Source organism: Branchiostoma floridae, chromosome 11 (genome assembly GCF_000003815.2).
Source record: "Branchiostoma floridae strain S238N-H82 chromosome 11, Bfl_VNyyK, whole genome shotgun sequence".
Lineage (NCBI taxonomy): Eukaryota > Metazoa > Chordata > Leptocardii > Amphioxiformes > Branchiostomatidae > Branchiostoma > Branchiostoma floridae.
The window spans coordinates 20,635,212-20,662,287 of NC_049989.1; the positions used below are offsets into that span (position 1 = coordinate 20,635,212).

At 40.0% G+C, this 27,076-nt stretch overlaps 1 protein-coding gene across 1 annotated transcript; it reads left to right on the plus strand.

The window, feature by feature from the left end:
- Positions 1-5,327: 5,327 nt before the first annotated feature.
- On the plus strand, positions 5,328-27,076 carry LOC118425365. The gene is made up of 6 exons (XM_035834173.1): positions 5,328-5,342; positions 5,674-5,760; positions 13,669-13,755; positions 16,785-17,336; positions 25,093-26,481; positions 27,059-27,076. The coding sequence occupies exons 1-6, from the start codon at positions 5,328-5,330 to the stop codon at positions 27,074-27,076; spliced, it is 2,148 nt and encodes a 715-aa protein (XP_035690066.1).

The following is a 27,076-nucleotide window of genomic DNA, read 5'->3' on the forward strand; positions in this document are numbered from 1 at the left end:
GTGTATACATGATTGAACAAGTCAGGACAAAACTCAGTATATCATTACTGCAATTACCATTGGCCATGACCAGTCATGGCAGGGCCAGACTAACAATCGGGAGAAAGATCAAGAAATCCTCCTTAGTTGCAGGCCCTAAACTTGTTTATTTTTGCAGTACGATTAAACTCCTGCACCTCAATAGCCATAATAGCCAGTGCGAAATGCTTCTTTTACCATTTCCAGAATGATAGCATGTTCACTGGCAAATCTGCAACCACCGCGCTGAGTTTTCCTAAAATATTGTTGGCAACAATTTCACGAAGTTTGACAAATTTTCCATTTTTTCTTGTTGCCATGGCAACCGTTTGTTGACAGGCAGTTTTGCCAAAAATCACTATTTTTGGTTCTAACTATGTACTTTCCACATTTATTTGCTATATTACTGCGATTTTGTTACATAAATAAAATCTTATATTATTCAGCATATCTTTCATAATAATATATATGCATAAATTATGCTAATTTGATGACGTCATCAGCCCAAAATCCAAGATGGCGGGCCGAATGGCCAGATCAAGAATAACAAGCTAATTATCCCTCAAAATTTGTAACTACCTGGTATTTTTTCATCAAAAACCATCTAAATGAATGAATTTAGTCTATTTCCATTGCCCTTTGTGATTATTTGTTGCAAAAAAAGTATTTTTAAAAATTCAAGGTGGTGGATATAATATGGCGGAGCCCAACTCGTATTAGATGTGCATGACGTCATTTTATGACGTCATATTGACATCATTGATGTTGCTATTGGCAACGCAAGTCGTAATAAACATTATTATTCTGTTATCTGCACTTGTTGTTACATTTTTGTAGCATAACTTGAAGTTTTTTGAGAATACCCATTTTTCATGGGTTTGGCCAATGTAATCAAATTGATGACGTCATAATTACGTCATCTTACGTCAACGTAACGTCAAACGTCACATACTTGTCAGATATTATGTCGAAATTATGTCCTGAAAATTTGGTGGCCCTAAAGCACGTCGTTTTAGAGTTATAGGACTTAGAAGTGGAGGGCATCAAAAGCCCCCCCCGGTCCAGGGATGACCAAAAAAGCCCGGTCTGAATAGGGTTAATGCCTTGATGAATGTATTAAAACTGAAACCACGAAAAACACGCTTTAATGCCTTGATGAATGTATTAAAACTGAAACCACGAAAAACCAAGGACCCCCCCCCCCAGGCATGTGGAGGAATTGTTTTTATTTAAAAAGTTTTTTAAAAAAGTTAAGAATGACATCTCATTGACGGATTTCAGTCATTTCTAGCAGGCTTAACTTTAAAAACCGATAAACTTTGCACTCTTAGACTCTAGAAATTCTAGACTTGTTCCCCAATTAACGTCTATTCTATCTGGAGCCATCGTTTATGCCCATGTGTAAATGAATTGATACTTTACAGGTAATTGCACATCTTTTACAAAAGAAGGCAATGCAGTAGAAGCCGCTTAATTGCACATCCTATTTTCCAGTATTTCGTGCAATAATCCGGATGGTGCAATAATGCGAAGTTATCCAGCTGGACCGCACCGGTTTGGGATTTGGGGATTCCCTGCAAATAACAGAAGTGCGTAGTGCAATTAACTGGCTTCTACTGTACAATCAACTGCCTACTACATTGTTCTGAAGCATTTGTTTTAAGTCAGAGCATCAAGTATTGTCTGTGACAATTGTCCTAATCATTTCATGATGTAAACAAGAACAAAAGAATGTTGTCTTATGATATTGATCCAAGATCTTGCATTGACGAAATGTCACTACCAGTATGTTAGAAAAGAAATTCATACTTTTCATAATGATGACAAAAAAATATGAGAAATAAAAGGCAACTGTTGACAATTATAGTTTCTTTAAAGGCGGTCAGATGTTATTGCGCCGCCTCACATTACTTAGATTTTGATGTCACAAAGTCAATTATGTATAGAAAATGATTGAATTTGCATATACGACTTACAATGAATGCTAAAAGCTGCGTGTAAATCGCAAAATTACAAGTGTAATCGTTGTACCTGGTGGGTAGTGTTCGCTTTGCATTTAGCGGTCACGGGCTCAACCCAAATTAAAGCTATACCAGAGGCTTTAGAAATGGTATATACTAATTATTCCTCAATTTGCACCGATGTGAAAGAGTATGGAAGTTACACAAACATCACTACCAATGGACTAGGCTCTTGCTGTAGTGCTATTTCCATGTATCACGAGAGCTACTAGAGCTGGGTACCGCCCTACCCCTGAAAATTGTCTGAAGGATTTAACCCATGTGCATAAAAAGATATTACGTAAGCAACAGTTTATCAAGTGAAAGAGTTGCGAAATACTAGTAGTAGATGCTTTGTTTACCCTCACATTCATGCATGAATAGGAAAGTTACAAGGGTGTTCTCATCTTGTAGTCCTCTTGTTCAGGTTTCAAACTAGGTGTTTTACAGTGTTAACAGTGCCTACAATACTGGCAAAAGGGATTGAGTGATAAGATCGTTTACATGATCTGGATCTGGTGTCGCTCTAGATCAGGACTGTCTCCACAATGTAAATGCAGTATACACACTGTGATTATGAACTAATGGAATAAAAGTGTTGTATATTGCACTAGTGTATCGCATAATCATCTCTACATTTTTTAGATATTAGTATCACCCAGATCGCAAGGCTCTCTGATTTGCTGTTTTGTTAATTAGGTCGTATTGCAGTAAAATATAAATTTTCCCCCCACCTTGGTCAATTATGTAAGATTATGCTTAGCAGGTCAGAGCAACATATATCGTGCTGTTTCTAGAATAAGATTAAAAGATCAATCTGTGTTCGAAACTAACTGGAAGTCGTCCTATCGAAAACCTCCAAATAAGAAGATAAATTGGTGAAAATGATAGTCATTGCATACAGGTTGGTACACATGCAGATCATTGCCTTTCTTTGCTAAAATAAGCCGCCTACGTGTTTTAGTGGCGCTGCACTGGTGCTCAGGACATACCTTTTAGCATAAGATTAGTAATAAAGAACTCCATGATGATGATGAAATTATTCAAATAACGGACACACATAACATTATTTTACAACAGCTCATTGATTCAAAACAGAGAGTAAACAACTTAAGCCATCCATGAGCACTGCGACTTTCTCAATGTAAATATTCAAAACGCAGTGTATAACAAATGAATATGATTTATGCCAGACTAATGCAGAGCTGTTTATCGCACATTAGGAGGTAAACATGTTGATGTGGAAGCCTCCAACCTCCACTGACAATAATCTATGTGAAAGAAAGTAATAATTTTTCTAAAAATTAAGGGATTATTTGGCTAATCTCCCCCGTTAGGTCAGAAATGTATTAGAGATTCTGAAGGTAAAACCATAAAAACCATGCTGAAGTTTCAATATTCAAATATCTACCTTCAGACAATTAAGGCAACAATATAAACAACTTGTAATACTTGCCACACCCTATGAACTGTTCAGCTGCTGAATCACGTATTATACCGAAGCACAGCAGCAACAAGAAGGCCCCAAATCCTTCACGGCTTCACTCGCCCTGAAAGTCCCAACAGAAGACGTTCCTAATTTAACTGAAGGACAAGTCTGGGCAAAAGGCAAAGCATGATTTTCGATTTCTGTGGACACATTGGCACATGACATAAATCTGAGGTTCTAATGTAACCTCGTTGGTTTTCTCCGGTACCCATCCAAGCAGGCGATTAGGATATTAATGCTTTAGTTCATGGTCATGGAACAACCCAATCTTAGAGCCACTGAAAATATTTAGATTTAAAAGAAAGTGTGTAAAGACAGATATACTAAAAACATAGTATACTTGGTGAAGGTACATACTCATGAATATTCATTCGCATATCAATACCGGTTCTTTGCTGAATGGAGCCAACTACGTAGTTAGTGGGTGTTAATGTAAAAGGGAATCGATGTTAAGGGCACTTTCACTGCACTTGCGTCACGCTTGCGTCAGGGCGGGGTTCGAAGGATACTCAACGAATTTCAGAGATAAAGAACGAATTTTCTTATTTTTTGTGTATTTTGTTGTCTTCTTAGTCATACTTTAACATATTGCGCAATATCTAGATTATAAAAAAAAACGGAGAAAATAACAAAACAGTGAAGCAGTGAACGAATCCCGCAGTGACGCAAGCTTGACGCAAGTGCGGTGAGAGTGCACCTTCAAATTAACGGACAGAACTGACATATTAACGGCACTGTAAAAATATATGTTTAGTATGAAAACAGCCAAACAGAACAAGATAAAATTGTTTCAGTGACAGGTCAGCATCACCAGCATTTATTTTCCTCAAGCTCGTTGATTTATCCCCCCCCCCATTCAGAATCCTCCCAACACCAGAGAGTAAACAACTTGCTCAATGTGATTGAACATTAAAAAGAAGGTTTCACCCAATCAGAATGACTTAAGCCAGACTAATTGAGAGTTGTTTGTCGCCACGTCGCCAGACCCACACCCAGGACGTGTCATACAATATTTGGTCAGAGCAGCATATATTTTGCAGTTTCTAGATAAAAGTGTCAATCTGTGTTCGTAACTAACTGGAAGTCGTCCCATCGAAAACCTCCAAATAACAAGATAAATTGGTGAAAATAATAGTCATTGCATTCAGCATTCAAAAAAAGTTTAGTACACATCCAAATCCATACTAAAATAAGCTACCAACGCGTTTAATGGCACTGAACCGGGGCTCAGAATATACCTTTCAGCATAAGATTAGTAATTAGTAAAGAACTGTTTGAAATTATTTTAAAAAAACGGACATATATAACATTATTTTCCTGCAGCTCGTTTATTCAATTCTCAAGGTCAATAAAGAAACAGGGTGTAAACAACTTTAGTTCTTCATGAGCATCAGCACTGAGACTCGCTCAATTTGAATATCAAAAAGTGTTCACGCACTAAATATGGATTAAGCCAGACTAATTCAGTGTTGTTTATCGCACTCCCCTCCACTCCACTTCGTCGTACAAAAACAACAGCGGAACAAAACGTCTTTCGCAACGTCCTGACAAAATATTGACAAAGTGAAGATAATCTGACTAGATTTACAAGAGAGACTAAAACGGCTCAAAGGTAAAACTCTTCTTGTTTTCTGCAGAAATCAGGCGTATTTACTCCATGTGCCTCGTGCAACCCCCGTGACACAATGCCAACGAACTTTGTTGATCGAAAAAAGTTCGCCGAATTTCAAAATTGCAGGAGACTTTACATTGGGTCGATAACAACTAGACATTATACATAGGATGCAGCTTAGAAATCAAGCCCCCACCCCCAAGAAGGCATGGTATCACCCCAAGTAAATAATTGCTGAAGTGTATGCACATAGCTCTTTTCTGTGAACGTGTACACACTGTACATTGGGAGGCAGACATTTTCATGTGAAACCACCTACCCCAACAGCCTGTGAACAGGCACTTTATCCTTAAAAGAAAATATGCCATTAGCTAATTAATTTTTCGTGCAATCCCTCTCCCATATGAAAGGTTTGATCGACATTACAGATTTTAAGATAAAGGTGGCCCTAGAGTAAATAATGTGCTTAAGCATGAATATCAAAAGTTCTGGAACCAGACATTTAAGTTAACCATATAGACTGAAACTGTTTGCCACACCCTTTTACTGCGCAGCAGCAACAAGAGGACCAGACGTCCTTCACCAACTGCCTGACCAAAGACGTTCCTGACTGGACCGGAGGACACGTTCAGACCTCAAAGGTAAGTGTCTTCTGTGGACTGGAAAAGTCTCATTCTGAGTGAACTGGACGATGCAATGAAAAACAATTGAATACAAAATTAGTTTTAAATGAGATAGTTGATAATAGATTGTCAAGAATAGTATATGTTAGCATCTTATTTCAAAGAAGATGATAAATTGATTTTAGATCCGCCATCTATAATGTTCATGTTAATCGGCGACACTAGTTACTAAAAGAATAAACGTCAACTGATATTCATTCTTCAATTGCACTGGAATTAGGATAGGTTACTGGCCTGTACCTGCACCAGGGTTATATTTTGGGTTCGTGAAGCTAGGAAAGAAGAAAACAAGAGGTACATGTAAAATTCGCTTGTGAAGTATCGTGAATAAGTCTTTGAGCCCAGAATTCATGGTTTCTCCACGCCGGCATTGGTCTCAAATTGTCCTCATGTATGATGTCTATAAAACTGATAAACAATGCGGAAAATGACTTAAGGGTCATATTGCACATTCATCCTACTTTGTATAAAAGTCCCTATCAACTTATTATGTTGACATTGTTATATTTTTACTTAATCATATACATTCGTCATTCTGATTTTTCTATCAAATAACGCGATTTTTGGTATGCACTATGAACACAGACTCTGTTTTCTTTACATACTGCAGACTGACATATTTAGAAGAAAAAAAAAGTTAAGTAAACTATTTGACTTTTGTGGGAGTGAAATTGTCCGACTCACAACTGTCTGTTACCATGGACATGGTGACATGGGACGAGGCTGTGATGATGCCTGGTTTCCATAGTGACAGATAATTCTGAACTCCTCTTGATCTGATTTTCGTAGTGATTAATATTCCTGAGCTCCTATTGGTGACTCAAAGGAAAGGGAAGAGTCCCCTGACTTGCATGATAGTGGCGTAACTGGTACTACGGAGCGTGCGGCTCGGAACCAAGAGGCCCCGGGTTCGATATCGATACTCGCCATGCCCCTGGGAAAGGCACTTTACACAACATTCCTACATGCGTAAACGTGGGTACCTGACTTCTGTTGGGGAGGTAAAAGGCGATGAAGGAGGGGGATGGGCTCCGCCTCCAAATACCGTAGCCTAGACATATTGGAGAACAACCCACTGTTCCTATGGTATCAAAAGGCAATGTGATTACCTTTATCTTTTTTTTTTTATAGGAAAGAACTATTGCTGCAAGCTCTCGGGGAAGAGGTCCAATATGCCCCCATAGCGAGATATTATGTAACAGAGCCCACAACAAACTATTTCTTTTTTCGTTGACATTTGTAAGGAAACTGAAGGAAGTTACACTAGAGAGGTCAGCATGATATCAGAAGAAAAAGACTCTGTCCAATCCCGCAAAGAGTGTCTACCTGAAGTTTTACATTGACTCGGACATTCCCTTTAGATTCCCCTGAAATTCGAGTTCAGCTATATTCCTAGAATTAAATTGTTGTGACCAAAGTATACAAATAAATGCAGTGTTTGTTACAAATGTAGGTGGAGGCAACATTCAACATATTATTCCTTTATTCTGACTCACATGGTACCTAACTTCCTGCATGCAATAATTTCATCACAAATCCTGTTACTTACATTTTTGCTGGCAGGAAAACATGGGGAGAAAGCTGCATTACGTGTTGATTTTCCTTGTCATCATCCTGAAGGCGCCCAACACGGAAGAGGCTGGCTGCAGGTGTGAATCATCATTCTGCAGATGCTATAGCATGGGCCTCACCTGCATCCCTCAGGACCTACCAACTTCCATATTTCGCTTAAATTTGTATTCTAATAAGATTACAACTCTCAATGGGTCAGAGCTCGCAAGGTATAGAGACCTGACAAAATTGGAACTAAACCTGAATCAAATAAACACCATTCAGTCGAATGCACTGATAAATGTAACAAAGCTTAAACAATTATCTCTAAGCTCCAACCAAATAAGTAAAATTCAACCTGGTGCATTTCTAAATCTACCAAAGCTCGAGTTTTTGGACCTAAGTGACAATCAGATAACCGAAATTCCGCCTGGTACATTCTCAAAGCTGCCAAAGCTCACACAGTTGCTTCTACACTCAAACAATATAACTGTCCTTCCCCTGTCCGCTTATTGCATGCTGGCTTCTTTTCCTTGCATAGAGGTTGCCAAAAACCCCTGGCAGTGTGACTGTAGGATGGCTTCCTCCAGAAAAAAGATGAATGGGTCTCATTCGTTTGAAAACCAGTTCATATGTTCCAAGCCTGTCTTGTTCTCTGGACAATGGCTTGAAAATATCGACCCTAAAAATTTAGTCTGTGTAAAGTCAACTGTATCAACGCTGCCTGGCCAATTAGAAAGTGGAAACAACTCCTACAATGGCACCACTTACCAAACTTCTCACTATCAGTGGAGCTTCATACAAAATGCTGACTCAACAGCACGCCCTGTACACATCGTAGGCACCACATTCACCACACTACCTGACGATCCAAGTAAACCAGATGAAGAAATCAACAGTTCCCATGAATCTGTTCCGATCTTCCCCCTACCTGTTCTCATTGCCTCTGTCTGTGGTCCAATAGCTGGTATCGCCCTGATAGGTGCGACCATTCTCGCCATCTGGTGCAAGAGGAGGACCAAGAATCCTCTTTCAGGCCCAAATTCCAACATTGCTTTGCATAACGCTAACAGTAAAGCAAGTGTAATGACTAGCGGCCATGGTCAGACAGGGCAAGGCCAGTCTCAGGCTATCACTAAGCCTAAAACACACACCACAGCTGTCTCGCAGCCTCATTACTATGTAGATGCAGACACATTTCAAAACCCTCCCCAACATAGTGCAGATCAAGGGATACCTCCTAAAGGAAAGTCCCCTGTTCCACCCAGAAAAACACTTCCTGTCCCTAACACCCTTCTCTCTCCCCATGATGTTGATGATTGTGTGTATGTTGAGCCAGACGGTGCCATATATATGCAGCCAGAAGATGTCCTGTATGAGATCCCAGCAAATAGTGACTGCAAGAAGCCAGTAGATGCCCATGAAAGCTTGCACTCCTGGCAACCTCCAACGAAGACCACAGATTTACCCACTGATAATCATGGCTACATCAGATTACCTCAAAGTCCCAGGGTTGGACATATAGTCCACTAGCCCCATTTTCCCGGGCAAGTGAAAGTGCCCATATGGCAAGTGGGTTTACGGAAAAGGCTGGGCTGGCTACCTGGGCTGGCTACCTGGGCTGTCTACCTGGGCTGGCTATCACGTCAGGCTACTCGGACCTACGAAAGCCCATTGGGACAAAAGCTGTTTTAGAAGTAGGGGTTGTGCTCAGCGAAGAAGCTGTGTCTGAAGGATCTGTGTGTTATCATGTGAATGAGCTGTGTGAAGTGGCAGTGTGTAAATGAGCTGTTTGTGAAGCATTTGTGTTTGAAGGAGCTGTGTATGTTACATAACCCAGACGTTCTGGGTTTGAATCAGTTGATATGCCACCAATCTTGTGCAATTGGGAAGGGCTCTTAACACGACTACTAGGGTAGAGAAAAGAGTACCTAGCTTTGGTAAGGGCCCTCCCTCAGATAGGGCAAAGAACCCACCACACTTACGGAAAAGACTAGGGGCCCTTCCTTCCGAGTGTACGTGGTTCAAAACCTTAAGTCCTATGGCCACACCTGGAGTAATTGCTGTCGTATTGAGGTCACCTGAGTTAGCACCGAATGGCAGCAGTTCCAGACCCTTGCACTTTAATTCAGCAACGTTTATTCTAAGCTCCTCACAATTCAATTGTCGATCCTAATGTATGGCGCAGAAGCCTGGACCCTGACAGCACCAAAGAACGGCTCCTGGATGCCTTTGACCAACTAGCCACCAGTCTTAACCAATCAGCCCGTGTCGTGTTAATAGCCCTTCCCAAGGGTACAAGATCGGTGGCATATCAACTAATTTGAACCCAGGACCTCTGGGTTATTCAACACACACAATAGCTTCACACATAGCTTCTTCATTGAGCACAAACTGCTACCCCTACTGCCAAAACAGCTCTACTGCTAAAACAGCTTTTGTCCCAATGGGCTTTCGTAGGTCCAAGTAGCCTGACGTGATAGCCAGCCCAAGTAGACAGCCCAGCCTTTTCCGTAAACCCATGGCAAGTGCATGTCCCACCCCCACTTGCCCGATCGGCTACGTAAGATTTTTACCAGCATGAAAAAATGCAGGTATTGTTTTTGGTAGCAATCATGTTTTTGAGTTTGTTGCCTTAGAGTCTAATTCTCTGTATAAATGTAGAAATGATCAGACAGGGCAGGGCCAGACTCAGGTTACCAGTGATGCATCGTCAGATGGCTGAAATGTAATATATAACACTGGGCCGGTAGCCTCAGAGCCTAATCCGGTGTATACATTATTGAACAAAGTAGAGCAAAACTCGGTAAATCATTACTGTAAATACCGTCGGCCATGATCAGTCATGACAGCGCCTGACTCACAATCGGGTGTGAGAAAATCAAGAAACCCCGCCTTAGTTGCATGCCTTAAACTTGTTTATTCTTGCAGTACAATTAAACACCACACCCACCTCAATAGCCAGTGCAAAATGTTTCTTTTACCATTTCCAGAATGATATGACGTATCATGTGCACTGGCAAACCTACAACTACCACGCCCTTCTAACAATTAAAGAATGTACATTTTGTTTGAAAATGTTAAGATAATTAAGTAACCAAACAGTGGCCTTATGGATAGCATTGTTGACCTGGAATCTTAATGTTGTGGGTTAGAATCCCTAGATGATCTCCTCGGCGAGCCATTGGGAAATTAGAATTTCCCCTCTCGAAGTACTTAGCTTTTATTTGGGACATCTACGATCTATCAGATGGGATGTAAACTCATGGTTTAATTGATGTACATATCAAGGTGGTTTAACAATTATGAGATAAGATATGGAGTTTGAATCAAAACAGCATGTTCTTACAAAAGAGAACGTGCTTTTCAAAATGTTAGACTTAGTGTGTTACTTACTACAAAAAGGTGTTAGTCCATCGTGCAAAGAAAGAAACCAACACAACATTTATTGGCACTCAGAAGTACATGTGTAGCCTGCATAGTTTTCTCCAAATTACATTTTTTAATTTGTCAGACAGAGCACCGTGTGTTGTCTGTAACAGATCTTCTAATCATTGACGTAAATAGAACAAAAGACTGTTGTGTTGAGTAAAATTATCACAATGTTATAATTTAGTAGTCTTGTTTTCTCAGATGTATCTTGTAATAGTATTGTTTTCAAACACATTTGTTTTTTTAATGATATTGAACCAATAGATTGTACTGATAAAACGTTACTACCAGTATATAAAAAAATATTATCATTTTTCTTAATGATGACAAAAACATTCTGTCAAGAAAAGGGTAACTCTTGTCAATTAGAGTTTCTTTAAAGGCGGTGACATGTTATTGCGACTCACATTACATTATACTTTAATGCCAAAAAGTCAAGTATGTATAGAAAATTATTGAATTTTTTATTTTACTTGTAGTGAATGATAAAAGCTGTGTGTAAATCGTAAAACTACAGGTTTTATAGTTGTACCTGATGGGTAGAGTGTTCGCTTTGCATTCCGGCGGTCGCGGGATCAAACCAAACCAAAGCCATAGACTTTAGAAATGGTAAATACTAATCATTCCTCAATTTGCACCGATGTGAAAGAGTATGGAAGTTACACAAACAACCATCACTACCAATGGACCAGGCTCTTGCTGTATTGCTATTACTATGTATCCCGGAAGCTACAAGAGTTGGGTAATGCCTTACCCTCGTCATCTCTGGCGTGTGAAAGAATTCAACCCTTGTGCATGAAAAATATATTACGTAAGCAACAGTTTATCATGTGAAATAGTTGCAAAATACTACTAGATGCTTTGTTTACCATCACATTGATGCATTCGTAGTACAAGTTACAACATTTTGTTGTCCTCCTGTTCAGGCTTCACACTTTGTGTTTTACCGTGTAAACAGTGCCAACCATACTGGCAAAAGGATGAAGTGTTGATAAGATCTTTCACATGTTCTGGATCTGGTGTCGGTCTAGATCAGGGTTGTCTCTGGCAACATACTATTTGCTCGAATGGAAAACAATGTAAACTTCTTCTAAATGTAAGCTTTGAAAATACCAGTAAGATTAACAACGAAAATCAACGACATCGGCTCCCAAACAATATCAAAGTGGAAATAAAAAAGGCATCCCTGCTCTGTATATACCAATCCATGATGTTTCGTTTCTGGGAACTCAGAAATATTTTGTAACAGCGAAACACGTTAATTTTTTTAACACAAGAGATGATGGATTCATCAAAAGTTTGACCATCTTTAAGCGGGGGCCGCAGCTTTGGAATACGCCAGCCCAGACCATAATACCCGTCATAGCAACCTGCAGTGCACTATATATAAATGGATGTTATGCTTCACAACAAGAACTGTGCCTCGGAGTGCTTTAAAGGTCACCTTTGTGTAAACCAATAGCCATAGGCAGCTGATTTTAACCAGCCACCTGTATTGTAAATACAGTATATACACTGTGATTATGAACAAAATAGAATAAAAGTGTTGTATGGCACTAGTGCATGTCATAATTATTTGGACATTTCTTGCTACTGATATATTAGTATCACGCCGTTTTCTAGGCTCTCTGATTTGTAGTTTTCATTCTGTGAATCAGGTGGTATCGTAGTATCAGTTGTGTAAGATTATTTGGTCAGAGCAGCATATATTTTGCAGTTTCTAGATAAAAGTGTCAATCTGTGAGACTGTGTTCGTAACTAACTGGAAGTCGTCCTGAGGAAAACCTCCAAATAACAAAATAAATAGGTGAAAATAAAAGTCATTGCATACAAAAAAAGTTTGATACACATGCAGATCCATGCTTAAATAAGCCACCTACGCGTTTAATGGCACTGAGCTGGGGCTCAGGATATACCTTTCAGCATACGATTAGTAATTAGTAAAGAACTGTTTAAAATTATTTTAAAAAACGGACATAACGTTACATAACATTATTTTCCTGCAGCTCGTTTATTCAAATCTCCAGTTAAGAAACTTCCAAAGGTCAATAAAGAAAACAGGGTGTAAACAACTTTACTTCTTCATGAGCATCAGCACTGAGACTCGCGCAATTTGAATATCAAAAAGTGTTCACGCACTAAATATGGATTAAGCCAGACTAATTCAGTGTTGTTTATCGCACTCCCCTCCACTCCACTTCGTCGTACAAAAACAACAGCGGAACAAAACGTCTTTCGCAACGTCCTGACAAAATATTGGCTAAGTGAAGATAGTCTGACTAGATTTACAAGAGAGACTAAAACGGCTCAAAGGTAAAACTCTTCTTGTTTTCTGTAGAAATCAGGCGTATTCACTCAATATGCCTCGTGCAGCCACACCCTTCCACGGGGTTTAGCTGTCGACACAATGCCAACGAACTTTGTTGATCGAAAAAAGTTCGCCGAATTTCAAAATTGCAGGAGAATTTACATTGAGTCGATAACAACTAGACATTATACATAGGATGCAGCTTAGAAATCAAGCCTCCATCCCCAAGAAGGCATGGTGTCACCCCAAGTAAATAATTGCTGAAGTGTATGCACATAGCTCTTTTCTGTGAACGTGTATACACTGTACATTGGGAGGCAGACATTTTCATGTGAAACCATCTACCCAAACAGCCTGTGAACAGGCATCCTTAAAAGAAAATATGCCATTAGCTAATGAATTTTTCGTGCAATCCCTCTCCCATGTGAAAGGTTTGAAAGGCATTACAGATTTTAAGATAAGGGTGGCCCTAGAGTAAATAATGTGCTTAAGCATGAATATTAAAAGTTCTGGAACCAGACAATTAAGTTAACCATGTAGACTGAAACTGTTTGCCACACCCTTTTACTGCGCAGCAGCAACAAGAGGACCAGACGTCCTTCACCAAGTGCCTGACCAAAGACGTTCCTGACTGGACCGGAGGACACGTTCAGACCTCAAAGGTAAGTGTCTTCTGTGGACTGGAAAGGTCTCATTCTGAGTGAACTGGACGATGCAATGAGAAAAAACAATTGAGTACAAAATTAGTTTTAAATGAGATAGTTGATAATAGATTGTCATGAATAGTATATGTTAGCATCTTATTTCAAAGAAGATGATAAATTGATTTTAGATCCGCCATCTATAATGTTCATGTTAATCGGCGACACTAGTAGAGAATAAACGTCAACTGTTATTCATTCTTCAATTGCACTGGAATTAGAATAGGTTAGTGGCCTCTACCTGCACCAGGGTTATATTTTGGGTTCGTGAAGCTAAGGAAGAAGAAAACAAGAGGTACATGTAAAATTCGCTTGTGAAGTAACGTGAATAAGTCTTTGAGCCCGGAATTCATGGTTTCTCCACGACGGCATTGGTCTCAAATTGTCCTCATGTATGATGTCTATAAAACTGGTAAACAATGCGAAAAATGGCTTAAGGGTCATTTTTCACATTCATTCTACTTTGTATAAAAGTCCCTATCAACTTAATATGTTGACATTGTTATATTTTTAATTAATCATATACATTCTTCATTCTGATTTTTCTATCAAATAACGCGATTTTTGGTATGCACTATGAACACAGACTCTGTTTTCTTTACATACTGCAGACTGACATATTTAGAAAAAAAAGAAAGTTAAGTAAACTACTTGACTTTTGTGGGAGTGAAATTGTCCGACTCACAACTGTCTGTTACCATGGACATGGTGACATGGGACGGGCTGTGATGTTGAATGGTTTCCATAGTGACAGAGAATTCTGAGCTCCTCTTGATCTGATTTTCGTAGTGATTAATATTCCTGAGCTCCTATTGGTGATTCGAAGGAAAGGGAAGAGTCCTCTGACTTGCATGATAGTGGCGTAACTGGTAGAGCGTGCGGCTCGGAACCAAGAGGCCCCGGGTTCGATACTCGCCATGCCCTTGGGAAAGGCACTTTACACAACATTCCTACATGCGTAAACGTGGGTACCTGACTTCTGTTGGGGAGGTAAAAGGCGATGAAGGAGAGGGATGGGCTCAGCCTCCAAATACCGTAGCCTAGACATATATTGGAGAACAACCCACTGTTCCTATGGTGTCAAAAGGCAATGTGATTACCTTTATCTTTTTTTTTTCTTTTTATAGGAAAGAACTATTGCTGCAAGCTCTCGGGGAAGAGGTCCAATATGCCCCCATAGCGAGATATTATGTAACAGAGGCTACAACAAACTTTATCTTTTTTTCTTTTTATAGGAAAGAACTATTGCTGCAAGCTCTCGGGGAAGAGGTCCAATATGCCCCCATAGCGAGATATTATGTAACAGAGGCTACAAGTCAACAAACTATTTCTTTTTTCTTTGACATTTGTAAGGAAACTGAAGGAAGTTACACTAGAGAGGTCAACATGATATCAGAAGAAAAAGACTCTGTCCAATCCCGCAAAGAGTGTCTACCTGAAGTTTTACATTGACTCGGACATTCCCTTTAGATTCCCCTGAAATTCGAGTTCAGCTATATTCCTATAATTAAATTGTTGTGACCAAAGTATACAAAGAAATGCAGTGTTTGTTACTAATGTAGGTGGAGGCAACATTCAACATTTTATTCCTTTATTCTGACTCACATGGTACCTAACTTCCTGCATGCAATAATTTCATTACAAATCCTGTTACTTACATTTTTTGCTGGCAGGAAAACATGGGGAGAAAGATGCATTACGTGTTGATTTTCCTTGTCATCATCCTGAAGGCGCCCAACACGGAAGAGGCTGGCTGCAGGTGTGAATCATCATTCTGCAGATGCAACAAAATGGGCCTCACTAGCATCCCCCAGGACCTGCCAACATCCATATCTCGCTTAAATTTATATACTAATAAGATTAAGACGCTCAATGGGTCAGAGCTCACAAGGTATAGCGACCTGACAAAGTTGGAACTAAGCGCCAACCAAATAAACGCCATTCAGACTATCGCACTTTCAAATGTACCAAAGCTTACCAAATTATCCATAACCTCCAACCAAATTAGGAACATTCAGCCTGGCGCTTTTTCGAATGTACCAAAGCTCACAGTGTTGTCCCTAAGCTCCAATCGAATAAGTATCTTGCATCCTGGTGTATTTTCAAATGTACCCAATCTCACGACATTGTTCCTAGACCACAACTTTATGAGAGACATTCAACGAGGTACATTATCAAATCTTCCTAAGCTCACACATTTGAGCCTAAGATCCAACCGATTAAGTGATATTCAGGCTGATATATTTTTGAATCTACAAAAGCTTGAGTGGTTGGACCTAAGTTATAATCAGATAACTGTTATTCAGCCTGGTACAATCTCAAACCTGCCAAAGCTCAAACAGCTGCTCCTACAGTCAAACAGTATATCTGTCCTTCCCCTGTCCGCTTATTGCATGCTGGCATCTATTCCTTGCATAGAGATTGCCAAAAAAGCCTGGCAGTGTGACTGTAGGATGGCTTCCTCCAGAAAAAAGATGAATGGGTCTCTTCCTTTTGAAAACCATTTTATATGTTCCAAGCCTGACTTTATCTTTGGCCAAAGGTTTAAAGATATCAACCCTAAAGATCTGAACTGTGTAAAGTCAACCGTATCAATTGTGTCTGGCCAATTAGAAAGTGGAAACAACTCTTACAATGGTACCACTTACCAAGCTTCTCATTATCAGTGGTACTTCAAACAAAATTCTGGCTCAACAGCACGCCCTGTACACATCGTAGGCACCACATTCACCACACTACCTGACGATCCAAGTAAACCAGATACAGAAATGAACAATTCCCATGAATCTGTTCCAATCCTCCCCCTACCTGTTCTCATTGTCTCTGTCTGTGGTCCAATAGCTGTTATCGCCCTGATAGGTGCGGTCATTCTCACAATCTGGTATAAGAGGAGGACCAAGAATCCCCCGTCAGGCCAAAACACCACGTGCTCAGCTACGAACACCACCACGTGCTCAGCTACTGTAGTGACCAATGACCATGATCCCCAGTATGAAGATATAGACAGGGAAAATAATCAGGCGACCCCTGAATCTAACACAAACACCACAGCTGCAGTGGTGCACGTGACCTGTGATCATGTTAAGACAGGAAACGACCAGTCTCAGGCCATCACTGAACCCACCAAAAACACTGCAGCTACAGTTATGACTAGTGGGTACGATCAGACAGGGCAAGGCCAGTCTCAGGCCATCACTGAACCCACCAAAAACACTGCAGCTACAGTTATGACTAGTGGGTACGATCAGGCAGGACAGGGCCAGTCTCAGCAAAGCACTGATCATGGCGAATCGTTGGATACTAGAAATCCAATATACACCACAGAGCCAGCTGCCTCAGAGGGCAATCATGTGTACAACTGTGAAAATGATCAGGCAGGGAAGGATCAGACTCAGGCTAACGCTGATGAATCTGATGGCACAGCCGTAATATACGCCACAGAGCCAGCTGCCTCAGAGGGCAATCCTGTGTACAACTGTGAGAATAATCAGGCAGGGAAGGATCAGACTCAGGCTAACGCTGATGAAATGGATGGAAAACACGTAATCTATGGTACGGAGCCGGCTGTCTTTGAGACTAGTCCTGTATACAAAATGTGAAAATGATCAGACAGGGCAGGGCAATCAATAAAAAAACAGGGCATTAGGACAGTTAAACACTATTTTCTGAAAGGGTGTACTAGGTACTTTTCATCAATTTTACCGGCAAGAAATTTCCTCTCAGATGAGATGTAAGGCAGAGATCCGTGATTGGAAAGTACCACACCTCAAGACCTTAAAGAAACCAATCACACTTATCAAAAAGACTAGGTCGATCCCGTGCTGTGAGTGGTTTAGGCTGGTCTTACGCAGTCTGTTTACACACAGTACAAAACTTGTGCATTACGTCACAACGTGGTTTACCAACGAATTCATGAAAACAACCAACTTTGAATCCAAACAAAATTTCTGAAGGGGGGGGGGGAAATGAAAATGAAAACATTTGTGTGTTACAGCTTGCCAGTAAAACGAAGAAAAACAGACCAGCAGAACAATCTCTAAGGCATATGAAGAAAGTCTGCATTCTTTTCTCAATAACAATTCATATGGAAATGACGCGTTTGCAAGAACGTCAATATGTTGAAACTAAAAAAAAAGAGAAGGCAAATATACCCATTGCCTCCTATAAGCACCAAGAGGACAATGTTTAAAATGATGTCTGATCGGTCAAAGCTTGCTTTTTTTACTGTATCGTCCAATTCTTAAGATTTATAGAATCCAGATGTGCTCCAAAAATCAAAATGCCTTTTGGGCCCGCGCTTCCTCCAAAAAAAAAGTGTAAACGAAAGAATAATGTGCGGAATATTGACTAAGCTACTGTAAATGCATTTTAAGTTCGCGGGGATTTAATTTCGCGCTAGTGGGGAAATGGAGTGTTCGCGGTGGTTTTAATTTCGCGTTAGCGCCGTGTACTGTTGTCACACATTGTCATGGAAATATGTTCGCGGTGCTTTTAATTTCGCGTTGAAGCGACCACCGCGAAAACCGCGAACATAGAACCACCGCGAACATTTCTGCATTTATAGTATGTGAGTCTTCGCTGTTCCTTACACATTAAGCAGAGCACATATAGAACTTTGTCTTAATTTTACTTGTCTGGAGAGAGAATTCTAGTATGGTCTTTTATATCCTGTCATATGTAATACAACATGTACATCTGTATTTCATAAGGCTTAATCATAATCGTGCATATATACAATTGTAAGTTACGTATTATTGTTGTTATAAGTGAATCGTTCCCGTGGTGTGTTGACGAAAATCTTATTTTGTATAATGGTCGCAGGGAACATAATGTCAAAAAAGGTAACTTGAGACTTGAGACTCATAACAAAAAACATGACATTACAGTTGATTTCAATGGCAGAAGTTGCATTGGAAGGCATAGAAATTGTTTGAAGATGCTGTTGTGACTTGCAGTGAATGCCAGAAGCTTCAAAGTCATGTAAATCGCAAAAGAAACGGTTCCATAGCTCTCCATGGAGCATGGAGCATAGTGCTCGCGGGTTCAAATCATATCATACCAGAGGCTTTGGAAATGTCACATACTGATTCTTCTTCACTAGAAATTATGATAAAAGAGCGTTAACACTACTACCAGTGGACTAGTCCCTTGCTGTAGTAAAACTGCACAAATATGTATCCCAAGAGCTACGTCTTATACAATGAAAATGATGTTTGAGGTATTTTAACCCTTTGAACATGTAAAAATATATGTACCTAGAGGACAATAGTTTATTAAGTGAAATAGAAATACTAGTAGATGCGTTGTTTACGCTCAAACTTTAGTTCATACATCAACTATTAAAATGTATCACTCGCTGTGACTGATTGAAGTTATGATAACTTGACCATCTTCATGTTGTTCCCTTATTCAGGCTTCAAACTAGGTGTAAATAGCGCCTACACAGTACCTGCAATGAGTATTGAGTGTTAGGATCTGTACAAGATCTTTCACATGATCTGGATCAGGGCTGTCTCCAGGAAACGCCTCTCTGTCCCGGGACGAGAGCTTCAATCCCGTCCGCGAAAAGCAATCTGTAACGTTAGTTCATCTTTATTCGCGGGGGTGACCTATATCCGTTGTTTTGAAAAACTGGATATATAGGGTTTTCAACTCGACTGCAATGTTTTAATATTTTTCTGATGAATTGAGAATATTGCAAGTTGAAACCACTCCGTCGACTTCATATCCCAAAATACCGTTTTTAATAACAATGAATATAGGTTACCCCACGGATAAAGGTGAACTAATGTTACTTGACATCAAATTGATCAAACTGCATTTTGTTAAGCTAAAAAAACAGCTTATAAACGAAAATCAACCAATAGCCTCCCAAACAACAAGTGGAACAGAAACAGACAGCCCTGCTCTCTGTATAGACCGATCCGTGGTGCTTTATTTCCGACTTCTTAAACTTGTTTACTATGAAATACTGTGTAACAACTCTAAAGACCTGAGGAATAGGTTAGATGTTTTCAACACAATAGAATTGATTCCTCAAATTCTTGACCATCTTAAAGTAGGGTTCTGCTTTGGGATATGCCAGCCCAGACCTGTGCTTCATAGAAAAAGATGAACATCGGAGTGCTTTTGACTTGATTTATTCGACTGTATAGAAAGACATACAGCCAGGGCTACCCTACTAGCTGGGGGCTATTATCACAGGCTAGCCCTACTGCACAATGCACAATATACAATAACAGCATAACGTTTATCAATACATGAGGTTTGCTTTTCGAACAAAGTCATCGATAAAACGAAGAAAACGCAGAATACGGATAGCTATAGATTGTGTGAACCAATATTCATTGCCAGCTGTTTGTAACTAGCCACCAGTGACATTGCTGTAAATGCCGTATGCACTCTTTGATTATGAACAAATGAAATAAAAGTGTTGTATGGCACTAGTGCATCACATCATCATTTGTACACTTTGTATATTAGTATCACCCAGGTCTCAAGGCTCTCTGATTTCCTGTTTTCTTAATCAGGTCGTATTGCAGTAAAATATAAATTTTCCCCCCACCCTCGTCAATTATGTAAGATCTGGTGCTTAGCAGGTCAGAGCAGCATATACATGTATCGTGCTGTTTCTAGATCCAAAGTTCAAACTGTGTTCGTAACTAACTTGAAGTCGTCCTATCGAAAACCTCCAAATAACAAGATAAATTGGTGAAAATGATAGTCATTGCATGCAGGTTGGTACACAATCATGCAGATCATTGCCTTTCTTTGCTAAAATAAGCCGCCTACGTGTTTTAGTGGCGCTGCACTGGTGCTCAGGACATACCTTTTAGCATAAGATTAGTAATAAAGAACTCCATGATGATGATGAAATTATTCAAATAACGGACACACATAACATTATTTTACAACAGCTCATTGATTCAAAACAGAGAGTAAACAACTTAAGCCATCCATGAGCACTACGACTTTCTCAATGTAAATATTCAAAACGCAGTGTATAACAAATGAATATGATTTATGCCAGAATAATGCAGAGCTGTTTATCGCACATTAGGAGGTAAACATGTTGATGTGGAAGCCTCCAACCTCCACTGACAATAATCTTTGTGAAAGAAAGAAATAATTGTTCTAAAAATTAAGGGATTATTTGGCTAATCTCCCCCGTTAGGTCAGAAATGTATTAGAGATTCTGATTAAGGTAAAACCATAAAAACCATGCTGAAGTTTCAATATTCATATCTCTACCTCCAGACAATTAAGGCAACAATATAAACAACTTGTAATACCACACCCTATGAACTGTTCAGCTGCCGAATCACGTATTATACCGAAGCACAGCAGCAACAAGAAGGCCCCCAAAATCCTTCACGGCTTATATTTACATTACACGCCCTGAAAGTCCCAACAGCAGACGTTCCTAATTTTAATGAAGGACAAGTCTGGGCAAAAGGCAAAAGCATGATTTTCGATTTCTGTGGACACATTGGCACATGACGTAAATCTGAGGTTCTAATGTAACCTCGTTGGTTTTCTCCGGTCCCCATCCAAGCAGGCGATTAGGATATTAATGCTTTAGTTCATGGTCATGGAACAACCCAATCTTACAGCCACTTAAAATATTTAGATTTAAAAGAAAGTGTGTAAAGACAGATATACTAAAAACATAGTATACTTGGTGAAGGTACATACTCATGAATATTCATTCGCATATCAATACCGGTTCTTTGCTGAATGGAGCCAACTACGTAGTTAGTGGGTGTTAATGTAAAAGGGAATCGATGTTAAGGGCACTTTCACTGCACTTGCGTCATGCTTGCGTGGGCGGGGTTCGAAAGATACTCAACGAATTTCAGAGATAAAGAACGAATTTTCTTATTTTTTGTGTATTTTGTTGTCTTCTTAGTCATACTTTAACATATTGCGCAATATATAGATTATAAAAAAACGGAGAAAATAACAGAACAGTGAAGCAGTGAACGAATCCCGCAGTGACGCAAGCTTGACGCAAGTGCGGTGAGAGTGCACCTTCAAATTAACGGACAGAACTGACATATTAACGGCACTGTAACAATATATGTTAAGTATGAAAACAGCCAAACAGAACAAGATAAAATTGTTTCAGTGACAGGTCAGCATCACCAGCATTTATTTTCCTCAAGGTCGTTGATTTATCCCCCCCCCCATTCAGAATCCTCCCAAAACCAGAGAGTAAACAACATGCTCAATGTGATTGAATATTAAAAAGAAGGTTTCACCCAATCAGAATGACTTAAGCCAGACTAATTGAGAGTTGTTTGTCGCCACGTCGCCAGACCCCATCCTCACACTCAGGGTTGACAATCACGGCAAAGCCTATGATATCAACCCTGACAAATCAGCCACGGTATTCGGTTATTAGGGGTGCCTTGCTTATGAATATTAATGAGCTTACCCTTATATGGGCAGTCAGCCGTTGAGGATCGGGCGTCGGCATGGTGAGCAAACAAAGCCATGGTAATACGTAACATGATTGGCTGATAGCTTCCCAGCGGCCATTGCGGGACAGCTTTAGCCCGTTCAAAGCTCTCTCATCGCCTGTTCTCTGATTGGCTAGCAGCTGGTTTGTGGCGACGCCACCGATACCCATGTATTAACCTCAGGCAAGCAGAGGCGAAAACAGATGGAGTCCCTCTGACGACTCTGTTTCGCCTTTGCGTAGGAGAATGCCAGACCCACACCCAGGACGTGTCATATAATATTTGGTCAGAGCAGCATATATTTTGCAGTTTCTAGATAAAAGTGTCAATCTGTGTTCGTAACTAACTGGAAGTCGTCCCATCGAAAACCTCCAAATAACAAGATAAATTGGTGAAAATAATAGTCATTGCATTCAAAAAAAGTTTAGTACACATCCAGATCCATGCTAAAATAAGCCACCTACGCGTTTAATGGCACTGAACCGGGGCTCAGGATATACCATATACAGCATAAGATTAGTAATTAGTAAAGAACTGTTTAAAATCATTTTAAAAAACGGACATACATAACATTATTTTCCTGCAGCTCGTTTATTCAAATCTCCAGTTAAGAAACTTCCAGAGGTCAATAAAGAAGACAGGGTGTAAACAACTTTAGTTCTTCATGAGCATCAGCACTGAGACTCGCTCAATTTGAATATTAAAGTGTTCACGCACTAAATATGGATTAAGCCAGACTAATTCAGTGTTGTTTATCGCACTCCACCCTACTCCACTTCGTCGTACAAAAACAACAGCGGAACGAAACGTCCTTCGCAAGGTCCTGACAAATCATTGGCAAAGTGAAGATCTTGGGACTAGATTAACAAGTGAGACTATTTCAGCTCAAAGGTAAAACTCCTTCTTTTCTCTGTATATAAATAAGGCGTATTCATTCCATATGACACGTACAACCACACCCTTCCACGGAGTTTAGCTGTCAACAAAATGGCAACAAACTTCCGCCGAATTTTGTAACCCCAAAATAGTTGCCGAATTTCAAATTCGCCAGAGAATTTACATTACATTACATTCATTATGAAACTTTAACCAAGCAACTGGTTTGGAGATAAATTCATTTCTCTCTCACAAGGTTCGAATGAATGATTACCTCCATTAAGAAATCATAGTGTCATCCAAAATAAATGATTGCTGAAGTGTGTACAGATATCACTTTTCTGCGAAGGTGTATTCACTGTACATTGGGAGGTAAGCATATTCATGCGAAACAATCTCCCCCAACAGGAAATTTATCTTTAAAAAAAATATGCCATAAGTTAATAGAACCCCCCTCCCCCATGAAAGGTATTACAGATTGTAACTCAGGTAAAAGGTGTCTTGGAGTAAACAACATGCTTAAGTATCAATATTCATAGATCTGGATTCAGACAATTAAGTTTACCATATGATATGTTCTGAAACTGTTTGCCACACACTGTTACTGCTTAGCTGCTAAAGCACGTACCTACAAGCACAGAAGCAACAAGAGGACCAGAAGCACTTCACGACTTCCTCGGAAGAATTCCTCACACGACCGAAGGGTCAACCGAAGACGTAACTGACTAGACTTGACGAAACGTTTGGACAAAACTCAAAGGTAAGTATCAAAAGCAAGTCTGTTCTATAGACATAAAATGCTCATACTAAGATGAATGCGAATTGTGCGGTGCAGTGTTAAAATGTCAGCACCAAATTATTTTGAAGAATATGGTAGATAATTCTATAGGGTATTCGATAGTATGAGATATTATGAGATATCATTTAATCCACAAACAATATGGACCCTACATGCTTGAGAGCTAAGTTAAACACATCATGATCAGAAGAAATGGGATCATGCTAATCCTGTTGATCTATTCATTGATTTATGCACTAACCGCACGTAGCAATTATTGCCAGACTAAGATCTGTCTGTTACCATTGTTTTGGAGGTTGCGAGGGTTGAGAATTCTGAGATTATCGGACTGATTTTCACAGGGATTGATAGATACTGTGCGACACAGGCTATAATAAACCATTTCCTGGTTTCTTGGACATTTTCAATGAGACCTCAAGCTTGTCATATTAGGAAGGTCAACATGAAATTGGAGGAGAAAAACCTAACATTCTAGTATGACTCTGTTCTCGCCCTAAAACAGTGCCTACTAAGTTTACATTTAGACTGTCCCTTCAAACTGTCATGAAACTCAATTTCAACATTACTCCTTTGAATAAACTTCTTGTGGCGGAAATATACAAAGCCATGCAGAGTTTGTTGTGGGTGTAGGTGGAGGCAACATTGCATATTCATTAGACTTATTCACCATCTAACTTAGAGCTCTAACTCACATATCATATAGTTCATTAACTGTATTTGACATAATCGTCTGCAGACGTATCTTTTAGGCCTTCTTCACACGACAGCACGAATGAGCCGGAATGCCGTCGGAATGAAAATCTTTTCTATTCCTGGTAATTCGTAGTGTGTTCCAGAAATTGTAACTGAATTCCAGCTATTGATGCCCGTTCTTTTGGCTGGCCCGAAAGTTTTTGACATGTTAAAAACTGTCGAGGTACATTCGAAGTGGAGAAATATCGAATGGCGTTTGTAGTGGATTCTAAGTGGATTCTAACTGCAGTCTGGCCGCATTCTACGGCATTCCAACATTATTCGAAACATTCTGATCTCCATGGAGAACCGAAACGGCAAGCCACCTCGAATCCTGCCAGAATGTGGTCTGCAGACGTATGTTTTAAGGGTGAATTGATTAGAATTCATTTAAAGTCTCGTTACTTACGTGTATTGTTTTGTTGGCAGGAGAACATGTGGAGAAAGCTGAATTACGTGTTGGTTTTCCTTCTCATCATCCTGAAGGAACCCAACATGGCAGAGGCCGGCTGTAGGAGTAGGTGTGAGGAATCATCCTCATCCTGTCATTGCTACAAAATGGACCTCACCAACATCCCCCAGGATCTGCCAACATCCATATCTCGCTTGAATTTGTATTCTAATAAGATTACAACTCTCAATGGGTCAGAGCTCGCAAGGTATGGAGACCTGACACAGTTGGAAATAAACGCCAACCAAATAAACGTCATTCAGACTAGTGCACTTTCAAATGTACCAAAGCTTACCAAATTATCCATAAGCTCCAACCAAATTAGGAACATTCAGCCTGGTGCTTTTTCGAATGTACCAAAGCTCACAGAGTTGTACCTAAAATCCAATCTAATAATTATCTTGCATCCTGGTGTATTTTCAAATGTACCCAATCTCACGACATTGTTCCTAGGCCGCAACTTAATACGAGACATTCAACGTGGTACATTATCAAATCTACTTAAGCTCACACATTTGAGCCTAAAATCCAACCGATTAAGCGACATTCAGGCTGATATATTGTTCAATCTACCAAAGCTCGAGTGGTTGGACCTACGTCATAATCAGATAACTGATATTCAGTCTGGTACATTCTCAAACCTGCCAAAGCTCAAACAGCTGCTCCTACAGTCAAACAGTATATCTGTCCTTCCCCTGTCCGCTTATTGCATGCTGGCATCTATTCCTTGCATAGAGATTGCCAAAAAAGCCTGGCAGTGTGACTGTAGGATGGCTTCCTCCAGAAAAAAGATGAATGGGTCTCTTCCTTTTGAAAACCATTTTATATGTTCCAAGCCTGACTTTCTCTTTGGCCAAAGGTTTAAAGATATCAACCCTAAAGATCTGAACTGTGTAAAGTCAACCGTATCAATTGTGTCTGGCCAATTAGAAAGTATAAACAACTCCTACAAAGATACAACTTACCAAGCTTCTCACTATCAGTGGTGCTTCAAACAAAATGCTGGCTCAGCAGCACACTCTGTTGGCAACGCTTTCACCCCACTGCCTGTCGATCCAAGTAATCCAGAAACAGAAATGAACAATTCCCATGAATCTGTTCCCATTCTCCCCCTACCTGTTCTCATTGTCTCTGTCTGTGGTCCAATAGCTGTTATCGCCCTGATAGGTGCCGTCATTCTCACAATCTGGTATAAGAGGAGGACCAAGAATCCCCCGTCAGGCCAAAACACCACGTGCTCAGCTACGAACACCACCACGTGCTCAGCTACTGTAGTGACCAATGACCATGATCCCCAGTATAAAGATATAGACAGGGAAAATAATCAGGCGACCCCTGAATCTAACACAAACACCACAGCTGCAGTGGTGACCAGTGATCATGTTCAGACAGGGAAAGACCAGTCTCAGGCCATCACTGAACCCAACAAAAACACCACAGCAACTGTAGTGACCAGTGGTCATGATCAGACAGAGCAGGATCAATCTCAGGCCATCACTGATCATGGCGAATTGTTGGAAACTATAAATGTTATATACTCCACACAGCCAGTTCCCTTTGGGTCCAATCTTGTGTATAAATGTAGCAATCAGACAGGACAGGATCAGTCTCAGGCTAATGCAGATGAAATTGATGGTACAGCCGTAATATATACCACAGAACCAGCTGCATTAGAGGGTAATTCCTTGTACAAAATGTGAGAATGATGAGGCAGGAAATGATCACACGAGGGCTAATGCTGATTAAATGGATTGTACAGCCATGATGTATGGCACAGAGCTGGCTACCATGGAGTTAAATCCTATATACAGAATGTGAAAATGATCAGACAGGGTAGGGCCAAATTCAGACCTTCACTACATCAACAGCAGAAGCATGAGCCAGTGGTCATGATTAGACAGGACATTGGGATGTCATCTATCTACTTTGTATCAATTTTACCAGCAAGGGATGTCCTCTTAG

Coding starts and splice junctions, on each gene's coding strand:
- LOC118425365 (XM_035834173.1), top strand. Junction 13,756..16,784: donor GACACGTTCAGACCTCAAAG/GTAAGTGTCTTC, acceptor CATGATCCCCAG/TATGAAGATATAGACAGGGA. Junction 17,337..25,092: donor ATGAAATGGATGGAAAACAC/GTAATCTATGGT, acceptor TTTTGTTGGCAG/GAGAACATGTGGAGAAAGCT.